This window comes from Hypanus sabinus, chromosome 5, assembly GCF_030144855.1.
Source record: "Hypanus sabinus isolate sHypSab1 chromosome 5, sHypSab1.hap1, whole genome shotgun sequence".
Lineage (NCBI taxonomy): Eukaryota > Metazoa > Chordata > Chondrichthyes > Myliobatiformes > Dasyatidae > Hypanus > Hypanus sabinus.
This window is the reverse complement of record NC_082710.1, coordinates 108314023-108333008: the sequence shown is the minus strand read 5'-3', so window position 1 is coordinate 108333008 and position 18986 is coordinate 108314023. Positions and strand designations below refer to the sequence as shown.

The 18986-nt window shown below is 33.8% G+C and overlaps 1 protein-coding gene across 1 annotated transcript in view; it reads right to left on the bottom strand.

Annotated features, from left to right (window-relative positions):
* The window catches only part of clasp1a (cytoplasmic linker associated protein 1a), a 341123-nt gene that overhangs the window by 157582 nt on the left and 164555 nt on the right, over positions 1-18986 (bottom strand). The window contains exons 10-12 of the mRNA XM_059970314.1: positions 5080-5150; positions 4357-4449; positions 661-806 (exon numbers count right to left, since the gene is read on the bottom strand). Coding sequence (XP_059826297.1) covers positions 661-806; positions 4357-4449; positions 5080-5150 — 310 coding nt within the window. The remainder of the gene's footprint in view (positions 1-660; positions 807-4356; positions 4450-5079; positions 5151-18986) is intronic.

Sequence of the window (18986 nt, the reverse complement as noted above, 5' to 3'; positions counted from 1 at the left end):
GAGCATGTGGGGATCTTCCAATATCCAGGCACTCTTTCTTTCTTTCTCTTTTTTTTACCTATAGGGATGCTAGGGGGGAGGGGTTAAGGGGAGGGGGGATGGGTAATATACATTTTTTTCCATACTTTATTTTATAACTACTTGAAATACAATATAAAAAAGTTTATATAAAAAAAATAGGAAGGCAAAGACAAATGATGATGGAGACAGCAGCCAGAGAACTGGAAATGAACACCAATGAATTGATTCACTTGACCCGAAACAGGAGTGTGTGGGCCGTGGCAGTCAAAGCTCAAACTGGGCATGGCACCTGATGATGATGACGACAACGACGACTAAGGAAAAAATCATTGTGTTTTGGAAGGAGATGTTAAAGTGATAGTTGAATGCATGCACAGAATAATGGCTGGAGAACTTTAAGAAAGGCAAAAAGTGAATTAGAATAGAGTATAAAAGGAATCAAATTGCAAAACCTAGTGGATGCCTGGAGGAATGTTAGGGTTGCAAGTCAGGGGAAAAAAAGCAAACAGTTTGTAAATCCAACATGAAGGTTGTAAACTTGCTCGGCCAAATATCACCATGAAACAAATTTTTTAAAAGTGATATTATTAATAACAAATTACTAATGTCCATTCTATTTCAATATATTTCACAACTTACCCTAACGTTATACAGGCTTCACGTACGACTTGAGATCGTAGGTCTTTTGCTGATAATTTGAATGCACCATCTAAAAGCCGCAGATGTTGAAAGAAAGATTCATTTTCTGCTGCCCGACCCATTAATAGAGACCTAATTTTTTTAAGCTGTAAACAAAAATTGTTTTATATGTAAATGGTTCATACGCAAAGCAAGATTAGCAAAGAGAAAACTAGAAATTATGCAAGATTTTTTTAGTGTCTTGAGTTATCACTAACAAAATTTAAATTGTGCATATCCATGTAAATCAGTTTTTAAAAAGTTATACACACATCCCGATAAACAAACTTCAAACCTTCTATTACTCTGCATGTCTCCAGTATTAAAAACACCAGGCTTGTCTCTGTAATTCTCTTCTTCACTAGCAAACTACATAGAAAAACAGGTGTAGAGGACAGGCATTCAGCCTTTCAAGTCTGCTCCACAATTTAATACCATTAAAACTCATAACTTACGTGAACGCCTTATTCCTGCTCTTGCACCACACCGCTTTGCGGCAGGAAATTATCTATTTATGACTTATTTATTTCCTTCATTGGTTAGGGATACAGTGTGGAACAGGCCTTTCAAGCTACCCTGCCCAGCAACTCTCCAAATTTAACCCTAGCCTGATCATGGGGCAATTTATAATGACCAATTAACCTATTATCCAGTACAGTACACAGTAAAAGTGAAACAATGTTCCTCCAGGACCCTGGTGCTACATGAAGCACAAAACTACACTAGATAGCACAAGGCTACACTAGACTACATAAAACAACAAAAAAAACTGTACTAGACTACAGACCTGCACAGGACTACATAAAGCTCACAAAACAGTGCAGGGCAGTACAATAATTATATAAACAAGAAAACAGGCACAGTAGAGGACAAATTACAATATAATAATAAACGTAGATGTCAGTCTGGACTCTGAGTGTTGAGGAGTCTGATGGATTGGGGAAGAAACTGTTATACAGTCTGGTCGTGAGAGCACAAATGCTTCAGTACCTTTTGCCAGATGGCAGGAGGGAGAAGAGTTTGTGTGAGGGGTGCATGGGGTCCTTCACGTACTGTTAGCTTTGCAGGTGCAGCGTGTGGTGTAAATGTCTGTAATAGCCGGAAGAGAGACCCCAATGATCTTCTCAGCTGACCTCACTATCCGCTGTAGGGTCTTGTAATCCGAGACGGTGCAATTCCCAAACCAGGCAGTGCTGCAGCTGCTCAGGATGCTCTCAATACAACCTCTGTAGAATGTGGTGATGATGGGGGGGTGGGAGATGGACTTCTCTCAGCCTTCGCAGAAAGTAGAGACACTCCTGGGCTTTCTTGACTATGGAGCTGGTACTGAGGGACCAGGTGAGATTCTCTGCCAGGTGAACACCAAGAAATTTGGTGCTCTTAACAATCTCAACAGAGGAGCTGTCAATGTTCAGTGGAGAGTGGTTGCTCCATGCTCTCCTGAAGTCAACCATCTCTTTTGTTTTGTTCACATTCAGAGACAGGTTGTTGGCTCTGCACCAGTCCGTTAGCCACTGCGCCACCTCTATGTATGCTGACTCGCCGTTCTTGCTGATGATACCCACAAGTGCATTTGGAAAACTTGATTATGTGATTCGAGCTGTGTATTACTGCACAGTCATGGCTCAGCAGAGTGAACAGCAGTGGACTGAGCACACTGCCCTGAGGGACCCCCGTGCTGAGTGTGATGGTGTTAGAGATGCTGCTCGCGATCCAGACTGACTGAGGTCTCTCAGTCAGGAAGTCTAGGATCCAGTTGCAAAGGGAGGCGTTCAGGCCCAGCAGTTTCAGCTTTCCAATCAGGTGCTAAGGAATGAGGAGTTTTTGGACTATAGAAGGAAATCGGAGCACCCAGAGGAAACACACATGCAGGAAGGAACATACAAACTTGCTTACAAAGAACACCAGAATCAAACTCCAAATTGAACCTCAAACTGTAACATTTTCTTCCCAACTGCTATGTTACCATGGAGCCCTCCTTCATAAATATACTTAGCAACATAGCTTCAACAACCCTTTGTGGCAATGAAATCCATGGGTTCACCTACATGAACAAATTTCTCCTCCTCTTAGTCTAAAACTTCTCCCACAGTAAACGAGAATGCGATCACTTATTTTAGACACCAAATCTAGGGAAAGCATCCACTCTACATTCAGTCTGTCTAGTTCCATCAGAACTTTACAAGTTCTAATTACATCCTGTTGCTTTTTCCAAACTCTTTCCAAACTCCAGTGAATACAATCTAATCTCTCAGTCCGGTGAACCTCTCTGGACAAAGTACCCCAGATGCTTTCTTCACCACATAATCTACCTGTTTTGGTGCCTTCAGGAATCCTTGGACATGTACACCAAAGTTCCTCATATTTTCCAATATTCCCTAGGGCCTTGCCACATATTGTGCAAGTCCTATCAACCTTAGTCTTGCTAAAATGCATCATCTCACACTTACAAGGATTAAATTCAATCTACCATTAACCAACTGATCAACGTCATCCAAAAATGGTCAGAGGAACTGCTACCAAACCTCTCTTGGTGATGGACACTGATGACCCCAAACTTTCCATACCCTTAAAGCTTTGTGCTCCTTTTAAACATCATGGAACATGAAAGGAGCATTCATTCATCAGCCAAAGGGATGGTGGTAGCTGGTAATCAGGGATTGCCTTGTTCACGTTTTAACCCACTGCCATGAAACTTCATGTATTTGGGAACCAATATTGAGAGTTCCTCCCTCCTGCTGTTTATCATTGCAATGTCACTACTACCAAGTCTGTCCTGTCAGGGAGATATCCATACTTGAGTATTGTAATGGAGTCGTCTGGCAAATTGGGCATATTGTCCAAGAGACACAATTCTGTTAAAATTTTCCACTAATACAACACTACTATTCTTACAACTATGAACAGATTTTCTACAACCTGCTCAAGTTCCCACTAACTACAGTATTTGAACTTGGGGACGGTTCCTATAATATAGCAACAATACAGTGACCCTCCCCATTCTTATTTTTTTTAAAATTCTACCCATTTGCCTTCACCAATGATCCCCCAATAATATCTCAAAGTATTCTGTCGTCCTCCCTTAAAAATAAAGCAATATCCTCTCCCTATTTACCTGTATCTCTACCATTACTGTAGCATCTGTATTCTGGAATATCAGGCAGCCAGTACTGTCCTTTTCTGTGCTATGCTTCCCTTATGGTTTAACAACCCAGTCCTCAGAGGCAATCCATGTTAAGTTTGTCCACTTTGCCCATCATGCCTCGTGCACTGAAACGAATGCAGTAACTGGGTACTGATTTTACTGAGACCCTGGCTATCCTGATTACTAAACTTCCTCCTGATGGCTACTGCTTTATCCTATTACTTGCTCCTGCTCAGAGTCCCACCACCCCATGCAGAAATAGCAGGAAAGGATAATATTCTTAACCCCTCTAAAAGTTTAGGACCAGTCTTGTACACCACTATTATAGAACATCACTCACTGAAAGTGGTATTTATTTTGTGTGACAATAATATTATTCAATGTCGAACACCCCACTTTAAATATAAAACACTAATTTCAATAAACAGGTAGATTTTTAAAAATATATTCATTATTTGCAACAAATTAAAACACTTAAAAAGTGTATCGAATGTAGAAGCACAAAAACTTACAGCAGCTACTCTCTGCTCCCAGTCATGTTTATCATCTGATAAAACTTCCCTAATTTTGTTGATGGATTCTTCAAGGTCTCTATTGGAAAAGATCTAAGTAGAAGGTAACATTCAAATTAGTGAGTTGCATCAGATGTTAAATTTTTTGATTTTTTTTTAGTTTATTACTTTCATTCACTAAAGGCAAAGAACAAAATTAAACCATGTAACAGGAACAAAACTAAGTTATAACATTCTAACAAGTAAATAACCTGATTATTGTAGCAAAACTTCTCAATAAGCTTCAAAGTAGAGCTACCGAAAACTAGAGCAGCAAGCTACTCTTAACCTCACAGAAACAAAAAATTAGTAAATACTTCATGCCCAAGTTCAAAGAAAGGATTCTGGGGCTGAATCCATTGGCAACTAAGGCCAGGACTATCAATGGTAGTAAGGTTAAAGCCAAGGAAGAAAAGAGTAGTCATTTGGACTATTATTGGATAAAAAGATATTTGAGAGATGGGAAGAGTGAGATCACAGAATGTTATGAAGCCAAGGACAGATATAATAAACAAAGATGTAACTTAAGAGTAATACCATTTACCTATTGCATTTCTGATTCTTAAAATGAAGTAAAAGAAACAAAATTAAAAGATTTTTGCCGCTGCAACTCTGAGTCACTTAGAATTAGCTGAGCCTCAAAAATACATGATTCAAAGAAGAGTTAAGCAGATTCAAACTCACCTGAACTGTCGGTACTTCCTCAAATGCTCGGATAAAATCATCCTCATCGACCGCACCTGCAACTTCCTTGGCTATTGAGAAATAAGGAACAAACTGGTAAATAAAAGCTGAACAATAGACTGACCTTTGAATTTCAGCAAATCTCTTTCTAGGAAGCCACAAAATAAATAATTTGAAAATAACAACTTAGAAATCCAACAATTGTTGATAATTAGTTTGCTCTCTTGAATGTTCTGCTCACGACAGCAAGAAATTAATATTGAGAAATGGGCTACATTCATTTTCAACCATCTAACTGAACTCCTGGTTCCCAACATTTCAAATCATTCTGATCATGGTACTATGGACATTATCCTTCAACTGAATATACCAGTGACATCTTATAGTGAAAATGCAACAGCCTAATTGACAACCAACTTTGCAGATTGGGGAAAGGGTAATCCTTTCTTTTTCAATCTTTTTATTGAATTTCATATAAATATAAAAAAACATAACATAATAATGAATAGGTTATGAATACAATAGACTTAAGATTACATTGATAATAGGATAATGATATCCTATTAAACATCAACAACAAAAAAGTACATTAATCAATAAAGTCTATATAATTATATACGAAAAAAACAAAACTAATCATCAAAAGAAAAAGAAAAAAAAAATTAGAGATGTGTGAAAGAAAATATATATATGAAACAAACACTAAACTAAAACTAACATGGGCAATAATAACAGTTTATAAGTATATGATAGTGTCAAAGAACTCCGGAACTCCATACCTGAACAAGAATAAACAGAGAGAAGGTCTGGGTAAGGCCAAATTAATTCATATGAAAATGTCGAATGAACGGTCCCCAAGTTTCTTCAAATTTAATTGACGAGTCAAAAATAGTGCTTCTAATTTTTTCCAAACTCAGATAAGAAATAGTTTGAAAAAGCCACTGAGACGTGGTAGGAGGGTTTACTTCTTTCCAATTTTGTAATATAGACCTTCTGGCCATTAATGTTACAAAAGCAATCATTCGTCTGATTGAAGGAGAAAACTGATTACCATCCTCATTTGGTATACCAAAGATTGCAGTAATAAAGTTAGGTTGTAAGTCGATGTTCCAAATTGAGGAAATGGTAACGAATATGTCCTTCCAATAGTTATGTAAAGTGGGACATGACCAAGACATATGGGTCAGTGAAGCCACTTCTGAATGACATCTATCACATTGAGGGTTAATATGAGAATAAAATCGAGCAAGTTTATCTTTAGACATATAAGCTCTATGTACAATTTTAAATTGTATTAAAGCATGTTTAGCACATATAGAATAAGAATTAACCATTTGTAAATTTTTTTCCCATTTATCTGTTGGTATATTGTATCGAAGTTCTTTTTCCCATTGTTGTTTAATTCTATCAGACATCTTCATAATCTTCATATCTTCATAATCATGTTGTAAATAAAAGCAACTAATCCCTTCTGACAAGGATTTAAGGTAAAAATCAAATCTGAGAAATCCGTTGAAGTTGAGTTGGGAAAAGATGGTAAAACTTTATGTAAAAAATTTCTGATTTGTAAATATCTGAAGAAATTAGATTTAGGTAATTTAAATTTATTGGAAAGTTGGTCAAAAGACATCAAAGTACCTTCAAAAAAAAAGGTCACAAAAACATTTTATACCTTTCCTTTTCCATATGCTAAAGGCTTGATCTGTCAAGGAAGGTTTAAAGAAAAAATTAAATAAAATAGGGCTATCAAGCACAAAGTTTTTCAGAGTAAAAAATTTCCGAAATTGAAACCAAATTCATAATGTGTGTTTAATAACAGGATTAGATATCTGTTTATTGAATTTAACTAAATCAGCAGGAAGAGAAGAACCAAGAACAGAGAATAAAGAATATCCCTTTACCTCATTGCATTCCAAATTTACCCACTGTGGACACAATAATGAGTCCAAATCTAATTTCCAATACGTTAGGTAACGAATATTATTCTCCCAATAATAAAATCTAAAGTTAGGCAAAGCTAAACAACCATCTTTTTTAGATTTTTGTAATTGCCTTTTACTTAACCTGGGGTTTTTATTTTGCCACACAAATGAGGAAATTTTTGAATCAATGTTGTCAAAAAAGGATTTAGGAATAAAAATTGGTAAGGCTTGAAATAAATATAAAAATTTCGGTAAAATCGTCATTTTAATAGCATTAATCCGACCAACTAATGATAGGAATAAGGGAGACCATCTTGTAGTAAGATGTTGTATTTGAAGAAGCATAGGTAAAAAATTCAGTCTAAATAAATCTTTATATTTCTTGGTAATTTTTATACCTAAATAGGTAAAATTATCAGTAACAACTTTAAATGGAATCCTGTCATTCAATAAAGTTTGCGCGTTTAAAGGGAATAATTCACTCTTATCTAAGTTTAATTTATAACCAGAAAAACTACCAAATTGAGCCAACAAGGATAAAATAGTGGGAATAGATCTATCAAGATCAGAAATATATAACAGCAAATCATCAGCATAAAGTGATAATTTATATGATTTCTCATTACGGGTAATACCAAAAATATTAGGAGATTCACGAATAGCAATGGCTAAAGGTTCTAACGCAATATTAAATAATAAAGGACTTAAAGGACAACCTTGTCTCGTACCACGAGATAATTGAAAAAAGGAGGATCTATAATTATTTGTAAGAACAGAAGCAACAGGTTTATAGTATATTAGTTTAATCCATGATATAAAATTAGGACTAAAATTAAAATTTCTCAATGCATTAAATAAATATGTCCATTCAACTCTATCAAAGGCTTTTTCAGCATCTAATGAGATAACACATTCTGGGACTGTGGGTAATGAAGTATGAATTATATTAATCAATTTTCTAACATTAAAAAAATACCGATTCTTAATGAAACCAGTTTGATCTTCTGAAATAATCTGTGGTAGTACCTTTTCTAATCTAGTGGCTAAAATTTTTGTAAGAATCTTAGAATCTACATTTAATAATGATATAGGGCGATAAGATGTACATAAAGTAGGATCTTTATCTTTTTTTAAGAATTAGAGAGATAGTAGCTTCATAAAAAGACTGAGGTAATCTCTTCTTAGCAAATGCATCGTTAAAGATTTCACATAACCAAGGGGAAAGCAAAGAAGAAAAAGTTTTGAAAAATTCTACAATATAACCATCAGGGCCAGGAGCTTTCCCTGAATTCATTGATAAGACAGCCTCACCTATTTCGGCCATAGAGATAGGAGCATCAAACAAGCTACAATCTTCACCAATCAGTTTAGGAATATTCAAATTGTTAAAAAAATTATCCATCATGGACAGGTAACCATCAAATTCTGATTGATATAAAGATTTATAAAAATCTTGAAAAGTATTATTGATTTCTTTATAATCATTGGTTAAATTACCGTGTTGTTTACGAATTTTAATAATTTGTCGCTTGGTCGAAATAGCTTTTAATTGATTAGCTAACAGTTTACCAGTTTGATCACTGTGAATATAGAATTTAGCTCTGGTCCTAATTAATTGATTTTCAATTGAAGAAGATAATAATAAGCTATGTTCCATTTGAAGCTCAACTCTCTTCTTATAAAGTTCTATGGTAGGAGTCACGGAATAAATCTTATCAATTTCCTTAATTTTATCCACTAATAAAGCAATATCTAGGGGGGTGGAGTTTCAAGATGGCGACGTAAACATCTGCCTTTTAGGCGCTCTTCACTTTTCTAACTATAATCACCCTTTAATCAAATCTTTTTGAATTTAATCAAATGAGTTGATATTTTCGATTGACTTTTTTTTCCTTAAAACTATATTTGATCTAACTTTGCCGAACTTAAAATGGCTACAAGTAAGAAATCGTCTAAGGAGCCTTTATCTATCGATGCAATTTCTAATCTTCTGGACACTAAACTTGCAAGTTTGGAAAGCAAGCTGGAAAGTAAAATCGCAAATTTGGAAGATAACCTGGAAAGTAAAATGGCAAGTTTGGAAAACAAGCTTACCACGAAAATGTCTGAACTTGAAGGAGCTGTTAAATCGCTTGATACTAAGTTTCAGTCGCAGGCAACGGATATTCAGCGGCATGAAGATAAGTTGGAGACTCTTGAAAAATTAATTGTTGAAAAAGCATCTACATTTGAGGAGTTGGATAAGAAGGTACAATCGACTCTTAAAGTTGTAAATCAGCATAAGTTTAAAATTACTGATCTCGAAAATCGATCTCGCAGACAGAATTTGCGAATTATCGGGTTTTCCGAAAAAGTTGAGTCCGGTGATTTAACTGAATTTTTCTCTAATTTACTGTGGGAAATTTTCGGTAATGAAGGTTTGCAAACTAAACCTGTTATCGACCGCGCTCACAGAGTTGCGAGGTTTTCGTCTATGACTGATAAACCACGAGCGGTGATTGTTCGCCTTCATTATCCTCGTGAGAAAGAGCTTTTAATTCGATCAGCTCGTAAAAAAGGTATGATTTCTTACAATAACTTCCAATTTCGAATTGTTGAGGATTATTCTTATGAGGTTATGAGAGCCAGAATCGCTTTTAAACCAGTGATGGCAGAGATTCACTCGATTGGACTTAAACAAGCTTTAATGTATCCAGCGAAGCTTAGAATTGTGCTGAACGACAACAGTCAACGATTTTTCAACACTCCGGAAGAAGCGAAGAAATTTGTTGAAGAATTTTGATCTTCTACTGCAACTTGAACTATGTGTTATCTGGAAGATTTTTCGGAGAGAGGATATCTTTCTATTTTAAGTTTTAACCTATGAAGCTGGGTTATAACTTCTTATTTTGATCCATGGGTCGGGTTTTTTTTACTATCATTATTGTTTATAGATGTTCTTTTTAATTTTTATAATATCTTTTTTTTCTCTTTCTGTTTTGGTTATATACGTTTATATTTTGCAATAATGATTTACCTTTTTTTAAGATGTCGTTTCTTTTTCCCGTAAGATTCTGTTTTTTGTAAGCATTTATTTGTTTGCCTGTACTCAGGATATGGGACGAATGTTTTGGATTTTTGGTTTTTGTTTATATATATTGTACTGTTTATTATATCCCTTTTTTTTAAATCTTATTTTGTCTTTTAACAGATTGCTGAACTCACATCTGTATTTAGTAATATGGCTTTTTCAAAATGGCGTTTCTTCTTCCCATAAGTCTTTGCTTTTGAAACGTCATCTTGTATTTGAACATGGGATTTTTTTTTTAAAGGTATATTACACTTTTAAATTTTGACGTTTATACTTTTTTTATTAATGATTGTTTGTTTTATTATATTAGTTTTCTTTTATTTTGATTGATATATTTTTTTTGCAACTCTATATCTTAATTTGGGTGTTATATAGTTTTCTTTTAATCTTTTTATAGAGCTGCCATCTTGAAATGGGGGTAATATTAGTATTAGATTATGCGCCTGCCGCTTGGCTTTTTTTCGAAGGGTGGGGGGAGGGGGTAGGGATCTTTTTTCACACTTTTGCTTTTTATTTTTTTGCTTTTAGTTTATGGGCCAACTTTAAACTATTAATATTGTTGAGGTGTCATGTTCTCGGGTTGCTCCTGAATCAATTTTCCTCCTTCCTGAATTGTGGGTTATGTGTCTTTCTAACCTTTTATGATACACACAACTAATATTAGTATGATGGATAAATCTGTTAACTTTATCTCTTGGAATACTAATGGTTTAAATCATCCGATTAAACGTAAAAAAATATTTAAAGTATTCCATAGACTGAATGCTAATATTATCTTTGCACAGGAGACCCATATCAGGAGGGAGGATAATCAACGTTTTTTTAGGTTCTGGAAGGGTCAACAATTTCATTCGAATTGCACCGCTAAAATTAGGGGTGTGTCTATTTTTATAGACCCCTCAATATCGTTTACACATCACGAAATTATTTCTGATCCACAGGGCAGATTTTTGTTGATAAATGGTTCACTTATCAATTGGAAAGTGGTTCTAGTTAATATTTATGCCCCAAATTTTGACTGCCCTGAATTTTTTAAACATTTATTTACTTCCCTTCCTAATCTAAATGAATATATGTTGATAATGGGTGGAGATTTTAATTGTTGTTTGAATCCTTCGATGGATAGATCTAAACCTATTCGTACTCTTCCGAACAGATCAGCCCTACTTATTAATTCATTTATGGCTGACTCGGGAATTACAGAAATATGGCGGTTCTTGAACCCTAAAGATAAAGAATTTTCATTTTTTTCACATGTATATCATAGCTATTCTAGAATTGACTATTTTCTTATTGATCATCGGTTATTAACGGATGTTATTGATTGTAAATATGATGCTATTACTATTTCGGATCATGCACCTTTGAAGTTATCTATTAAGATTTCGGACTATTCCAATAATATCAGATCTTGGAGGCTTAACGCTACTTTGCTTCAAGACCCAGAATTTATCACCTATATAAAATAGCAAATTGACTTGTTCTTCTCAATAAACTGTACTGAAGAAATCGACAGAGGAATACTTTGGGACTCTTTTAAGGCTTTTATTCGTGGACAAATTATCTCATATTCTGCTGGTAAAAGAAAACACAGATATTTAGATATTGCTTTATTAGTGGATAAAATCAAGGAAATTGATAAGATTTATTCCGTGACTCCTACCAAAGAACTTTATAAGAAGAGAGTTGAGCTTCAAATGGAACATAGTTTACTATTATCTTCTTCAATTGAAAATCAATTAATTAGGACCAGGGCTCAATTCTATATTCACAGTGATCGTACTGGTAAACTGTTAGCTAATCAATTAAAGGCTATCTCGACTAAGCGACAAATTATTAAAATTCGCAAACAAGACGGTAATTTAACTACTGATCATAAAGAAATTAATAATACCTTTCAAGATTTTTATAAATCTTTATATCAATCAGAATTTGATGGTGACCAGTCCATGATAGATAATTTTTTTAACAATTTGAATATTCCTAAACTGATTGATGAAGACCATAGCCTGTTAGATGCTCCTATTTCTATGGTGGAAATAGGAGAGGCTATCTCATCAATGAATTCAGGGAAAGCTCCTGGTCCTGATGGTTATATAGTAGAATTTTTTAAAACTTTTTCTTCTTTGCTTTCTCCTTGGTTATGTGAAATTTTTAATGATGCGTTTGCTAAGAAGAGATTACCTCAATCTTTTTATGAAGCTAATATCTCTCTAATTCTTAAAAAAGATAAAGATCCTACTTTATGTACATCTTATCGCCCTATATCACTATTAAATGTAGATTCTAAGATTCTTACAAAAATTTTAGCTATTAGATTAGAAAAAGTACTATCACAGATTATTTCAGAAGATCAAACTGGTTTTATGAGGAATTGGTATTCCTTTTTTAATGTTAGAAAATTGATTAATATAATTCATACTTCACCACCCACAGTCCCAGAATGTGTTATTTCATTAGATGCTGAAAAAGCTTTTGATAGAGTTGAATGGATATATTTATTTAATACATTGAGAAATTTTAATTTTAGTCCTAACTTCATATCATGGATTAAATTAATATATCATAAACCTGTTGCTTCTGTTCTTACAAATAACTATAGATCCTCTTTTTTTTCAATTATCTCGTGGTACGAGACAAGGCTGTCCCTTAAGTCCTTTATTATTTAATATTGCATTAGAACCTTTAGCTATTGCTATTCGTGAATCTCCTAATATTTTTGGTATTACCCGTAATGAGAAGTTATACAAATTATCACTTTATGCTGATGATTTGCTGTTATATATTTCTGACCCTGATAGGTCTATTCCCGCTATTTTATCCTTGTTGGTTCAATTTGGTACTTTTTCTGGTTATAAACTAAATTTAGATAAGAGTGAATTATTTCCTTTAAATGCACAAACCTTATTGAGTGATAGGATACCATTTAAAGTTGTTACTGATAACTTTACCTATTTAGGTATAAAAATTACCAAGAAATATAAAGATTTATTTAGACTGAATTTTTTACCTATGCTTCATCAAATTCATCAACTTACTACAAGATGGTCTCCTTTGTTTTTATCATTAATTGGTCGGATTAATGCTATTAAAATGATGATTTTACCGAAATTTTTATACTTATTTCAAGCCCTACCAGTTTTTATTTCTAAATCTTTTTTTGATAACATTGATTCAAAAATTTCCTCATTTGTGTGGCAAAATAAAAACCCTAGGTTAAGTAAAAAGCAATTAAAAAATCTAAAAAAGATGGTGGTTTAGCTTTACCCAATTTTAGATTTTATTATTGGGCAAATAATATTCGTAATTTAATGTATTGGAAACTAGATTTGGATTCACCACTGTGCCCACAGTGGGTAAATTTGGAATGTAATGAGGTAAAGGGATATTCTCTATTCTCTGTTCTTGGTTCATGTCTTCCTGCTGATTTAGTTAAATTTAATAAACAAATATCTAATCCTGTTATTAAACATACATTACGAATTTGGTTTCAATTTTGTAAGTTTTTTACTTTGAAAAACTTTGTTCTTGATAGCCCTATCTTACTTAATTTCTTTTTCAAACCCTCTTGGACAGATCAAGCTTTTAACATATGGAAAAGGAAAGGTATAAAATGTTTTCGTGATCTCTTTTTTGAAGATACTTTGATGTCATTTGACCAACTTTCCAACAAATTTGAATTACCTAAATCTAATTTTTTCAGATATTTACAAATTAGAAATTTCTTACATAAAGTTTTACCATCTTTTCCTAATTCAACTTTGGTGGACTTTACAGATTTGATTTTTACCTTAAATCCTTGTCAGAAGGGATTAGTAGCTTTTATTTATAATATGATTATGAAGATACAACCAGAAATATCAGTTAGAATTAAACAAGAATGGGAAAAAGAACTTTGATATAATATATCAACAGATAAATGGGAAAAAATTTTGCAAATGGTTAATTCTTCTTCTATATGTGCTAAACATGCTTTAATACAATTTAAAATTGTACATAGAGCTCATATGTCTAAAGATAAACTTGCTCGATTCTATTCTCATATTAACCCTCAATGTGACAGATGTCATTCAGAAGTGGCCTCATTGACCCATATGTTTTGGTCATGTCCCACTTTACATAATTACTGGAAGGACATATTTACTACTATTTCCTCAATTTGGAATATAGATTTACAACCTCATTTTATTACTGCAATTTTTGGCATACCAAATGAAGATGGTAATCAGTTTTCCCCCTCAATCAGACGAATGATTGCTTTTGTAACATTAATGGCCAGAAGGTCTATATTACAAAATTGGAAAGAAGTAAATCCTCCTACCACGTTTCAATGGCTTTCTCAAACTATTTCTTATTTGAGCCTGGAAAAAATTAGAAGCACTATTTTTGACTCATCAATTAAATTTGAAGAAACTTGGAGACCGTTTATTCGACATTTTCATATGAATTAATTTGGCCCTTTCCAGACCTTTTTTCTGCTTATTCATGTTCAGGTATGGAGTTCTGGAGTTTGTTGACACTATCATATACTTGTAAACTATTATTATTGCCCATGTTAGTTTAGTTTAGACTTTTATTTTTCTTAATATATACTTTTTTTCACATATTTTCAAATTTTTTTTTCTCTTTTTTAATGGTTATTTTTGTTTCTTTTTCATATATAATCATATGGACTTGATTGATTAAGGTATTTTCTTCTGTTGATGTTTAATAGGATATTGTTATCTTATTATCAACGTGACTTCAAGTCTATTGTATTCATAATTTACTCATTATTATGTTATGTTTTTTTTGTGTATATATGAAAATTAATAAAAAGATTGAAAAGATAAAGCAATATCTAAATATCTTTGTTTCCTTTTACCAGCGGAATACGAAATAATTTGTCCACGGATAAAAGCCTTAAAAGAGTCCCAAAGTATTCCTCTGTCAATTTCTTCAGTATAGTTTGTTGAGAAAAACAAATCAATTTGCTGTTTTATATAGGTGACAAATTCTGGGTCTTGAAGCAGAGTAGCATTAAGTCTCCAAGATCTAACATTATTGGAAAAGTCCGGAATCTTAATAGATAACTTCAAAGGAGCATGATCCGAAATAGTAATAGAATCATATTTACAATCAGTAACATCCGTTAATAACCGATAATCAATAAGAAAGTAATCAATTCTAGAATAACTATGATATACATGTGAAAAAATGAAAGTTCTTTATCTTTAGGGTTCAAAAACCGCCATATTTCTGTAATTCCCGAATCAACCATAAAAGAATTAATAAGTAAGGCTGATCTATTCGGAAGAGTACGAATAGGTTTAGATCTATCCATCAAAGGATTCAAACAACAATTAAAATCTCCACCCATTATCAACATATATTCATTCAGATTAGGAAGGGAAGTAAATAAACGTTTAAAAAATTCAGGGCAGTCAAAATTTGGGGCATAAATATTAACTAGAACCACTTTCCGATTGAAAAGTGAACCATTTATCAACAAAAATCTGCCCTGTGGATCAGAAATAATTTCGTGATGTGTAAACAAAATTGAGGGGTCTATAAAAATAGACACACCCCTAATTTTAGCGGTGCAATTCGAATGAAATTGTTGACCCTTCCAGAACCTAAAAAATCGTTGATTATCCTCCCTCCTAATATGGGTTTCCTGTGCAAAAATAATATTAGCGTTCAATCTATGGAATATCTTAAATATTTTTTTACGTTTAATCGGATGATTTAAACCATTAGTATTCCAAGAGATAAAATTAATAGATTTATCCATCATGCCAATATTAGTTGTGTATATCATAATAGGTTAAAAAGACACATAACCCATAATTTAGGAAAAAGGAAAATAGATTCAGGAGCAACCGGAGAACATGACACCTCAACAATATTAATAATTTAAAGTTGGCCCATAAACTAAAAGCAGAAAAAAGATCCCCAACCCCTCCCCCCACCCTTCGAAGAAAAGCCAAGCGGCAAGCGCATAATCTAACACTAACCTTACCCCCATTTCAAGATGGCAGCTCCATAAAAAGCTTTTAAAAAAAACTATGTAACACCCATATTTAAATATAGGGTTGCAAAAAGAAAATATATGTCAATCAGAATGAGAAAACTAATATAATAAAACAATCTTTAACAAAAAAATAAACATTAAAATTTAAGAGTGTAATATACCTTTTAAAAAAAATTCATATATAAATGCAAGAAAGATGACGTTTCAAAAGCAAAGACTTATGGGAAGAAGAAACGACATTTTGAAAAAGCCATCTTACAAAATATAAATGTAGATTCAACAATCTATTAAAAAAGTTTAATAATAAAAAAATACCAAAATAGGATCAAAAAAGATTCAATAAACACTACAATATATAGTAAAAAAAAACTAAAAAAATTCAAAGCATTTCTAAGTACAGGCAAACAAATAAATGTTTATAAAAAGCAGAGTCTTATGGGAAGAAGAAACGACATCTTGAAAAAAATAAATCATTATTATAAGATATAGATGTATATATCTGAAACAAAAAAAAAGAATAAAAAAAAATTGTAAAAGTTAAGAAAGCATCCATAAAACAGTGATAATAGTGAAAAATAAGAGCCAGACCCGTAGAACGGGATAAAAAGTTATAACCCAATTTCGTAGGTTACTTAAAATGAGATGGCACCCTCTCTCCGAGGAATCTTCAACATGACACATAGTTCAAGTTGCACTAGAAGATCTATATTCTTCAACAAATTTCTTCGCTTCTTCCGGTGTTTTGAAAAATTGCTGACTGTTGTCGTTTAACGTAATTCTGAGCTTCGCTGGATACATTAAAGCTTGTTTAAGGCCAATCGAATGAATCTCTGCCATCACTGGTTTAAAAGCGATTCTTGATCTCATTACATCGTAGGAATAATCTTCAACAATTCGGAATGAATTGGTGTTATAAGAAATCATGCCTTTTTTACGAGCTAATCGAATTAAAAGCTCTTTCTCCCGAGGATAATGAAGGCGAACAATCACCGCTCGTGGTTTATCAGACAGAGCCGAAAATCTCGCAACTCTGTGAACACGATCGATAACAGGTTTGGATTGCAAACCTTCAGCACTGAAAGTTTCCCATAGTAATTTAGAGAAAAATTCAGCTAAATCACCGGACTCAACTTTTTCGGGAAACCCGATGATACGCAAATTCTGTCTACGAGATCGATTTTCAAGATCAGTAATTTTAAACTTATACTGATCCATAGTTTTAGCATTCGACTCTACCTTCTTCTCCAACGCTTCAATTGTACGTACTTTTTCACAAATGGATTTTTCAAGAGTCGCGATCTTATCTTCATGCCGCTGAATGTCCGATGCCTGCGATTGAAGTTTAATTTCAAGCGATCTATCAGCTTCTTCAAGTTCGGATATTTTCCTGGTAAGTTTATTTTCCAAACTTGTCAGTCTCCTTCCCAATCTACCATCCAATCTGCCTTCCAGACTCGAAAGTTTAATATCCAGTTTAGCGTCCAAAAGAGTAGAGATTGCGTCGATGGATACAGGTTCCTTAGACGATTTCTTGCTTGTAGCCATTTTAAGTTTGTCGAGATTAGATCAAATATTATTTTAGGAAGAAAAAGTTAATCAAAAGTATCAACCCATGTGATTAAATTCGAAAAGATTTAATTAAGGGGTGATTATAGTTGAAAAAATGAAGAGCGCCTAAAGGCAGATGTTTACGTCGCCATCTTGAAACTCCACCCCAGGGTAATCCAATTTCACATGCAACACCTATGGGAGATAAATTTGTTAAGTTGTTCTGATCTGCTTTCAAATGCAAGGGCAGGAACTACAAAGCCAAATCTTGCCCACTGTATCATCTGCTTATAACAATAATAAAACTGAAATCTAAACAATACTTTCCAACAAACAGAAGTTACACCAAACATGTTAGGTGACAACATTTTGCACACTAAGAAATATTATAACATGATCAGAACTTTTTCAACCTGTATGTGGTTAAAGCAGAAGTAACTTATGCTTCTGGCCCACTTCTTTAATGTGATTTGTCAGCAATGACACTAGAGTAATTAGATTTTTTTCCTCTACAGTGGCATGCAAAAGTTTGGGCACCTCAGGTCAAAATTTCTGTTGCTGTGAATAGCTGACTGAGTAAAAGATGACCTATTTTCAAAAGGCATAAAGTTAAAGATGACACATTTCTTTAATATTTAAGCAAGATTACTTTTTTATTTCCATCTTTTACAGTTTCAAAATACCAAAAAAGGAAAAGGGCCCAAAGCAAAAGTTTGGGCACCCTGTATGGTCAGTACTTAGTAACACCCCCTTTGGCAAGAATCACGGCTTGTAAACACATTCTGCAGCTATGTAAGAGACTTTCAATTCTTGTATGGTGGATTTTCATCCATTCTTCCTTGCAAAAGGCTTCTAGTTCTGTGAGGTTCTTGGGCCGTCTTGCATGCACTGCTCTTTTGAGGTCTATCCACAAATTTTCAATGATGTTCAGGTCAGGGGACTGTGAGGGCCACGGCAAAACCTTCAGCTTGCGCTTCTTGAGATAGTCCATCGTGGATTTTGAGGTGTGCTTAGGATCATTATCCTGTTGTAGAAGCCATCCTCTTTACACCTTCAGTTTTTTTTAAAAAAACAGACGGTGCTTCCAGAATTTGCTGGTATTTAATTGAATTCATTCTTCCCTCTACCAGTAAAATGTTCCCTGTGCCACTGGCTGCAACAGAAGCCCAAAGTATGATCGATCCACCCCCGTGCATAACAGTAGGAGAACTGTTCTTTTAATGAAATTCTGCACCCTTTTTTCTCCAAAAATACCTTTGCTCATTGAGGCCAAGAAGTTCTATTTTAAGTTCATCAGCCCACAAGACTTGTTTCCAAAATGCATCAGGCTTGTTTAGATGTTCTTCTGCAAACT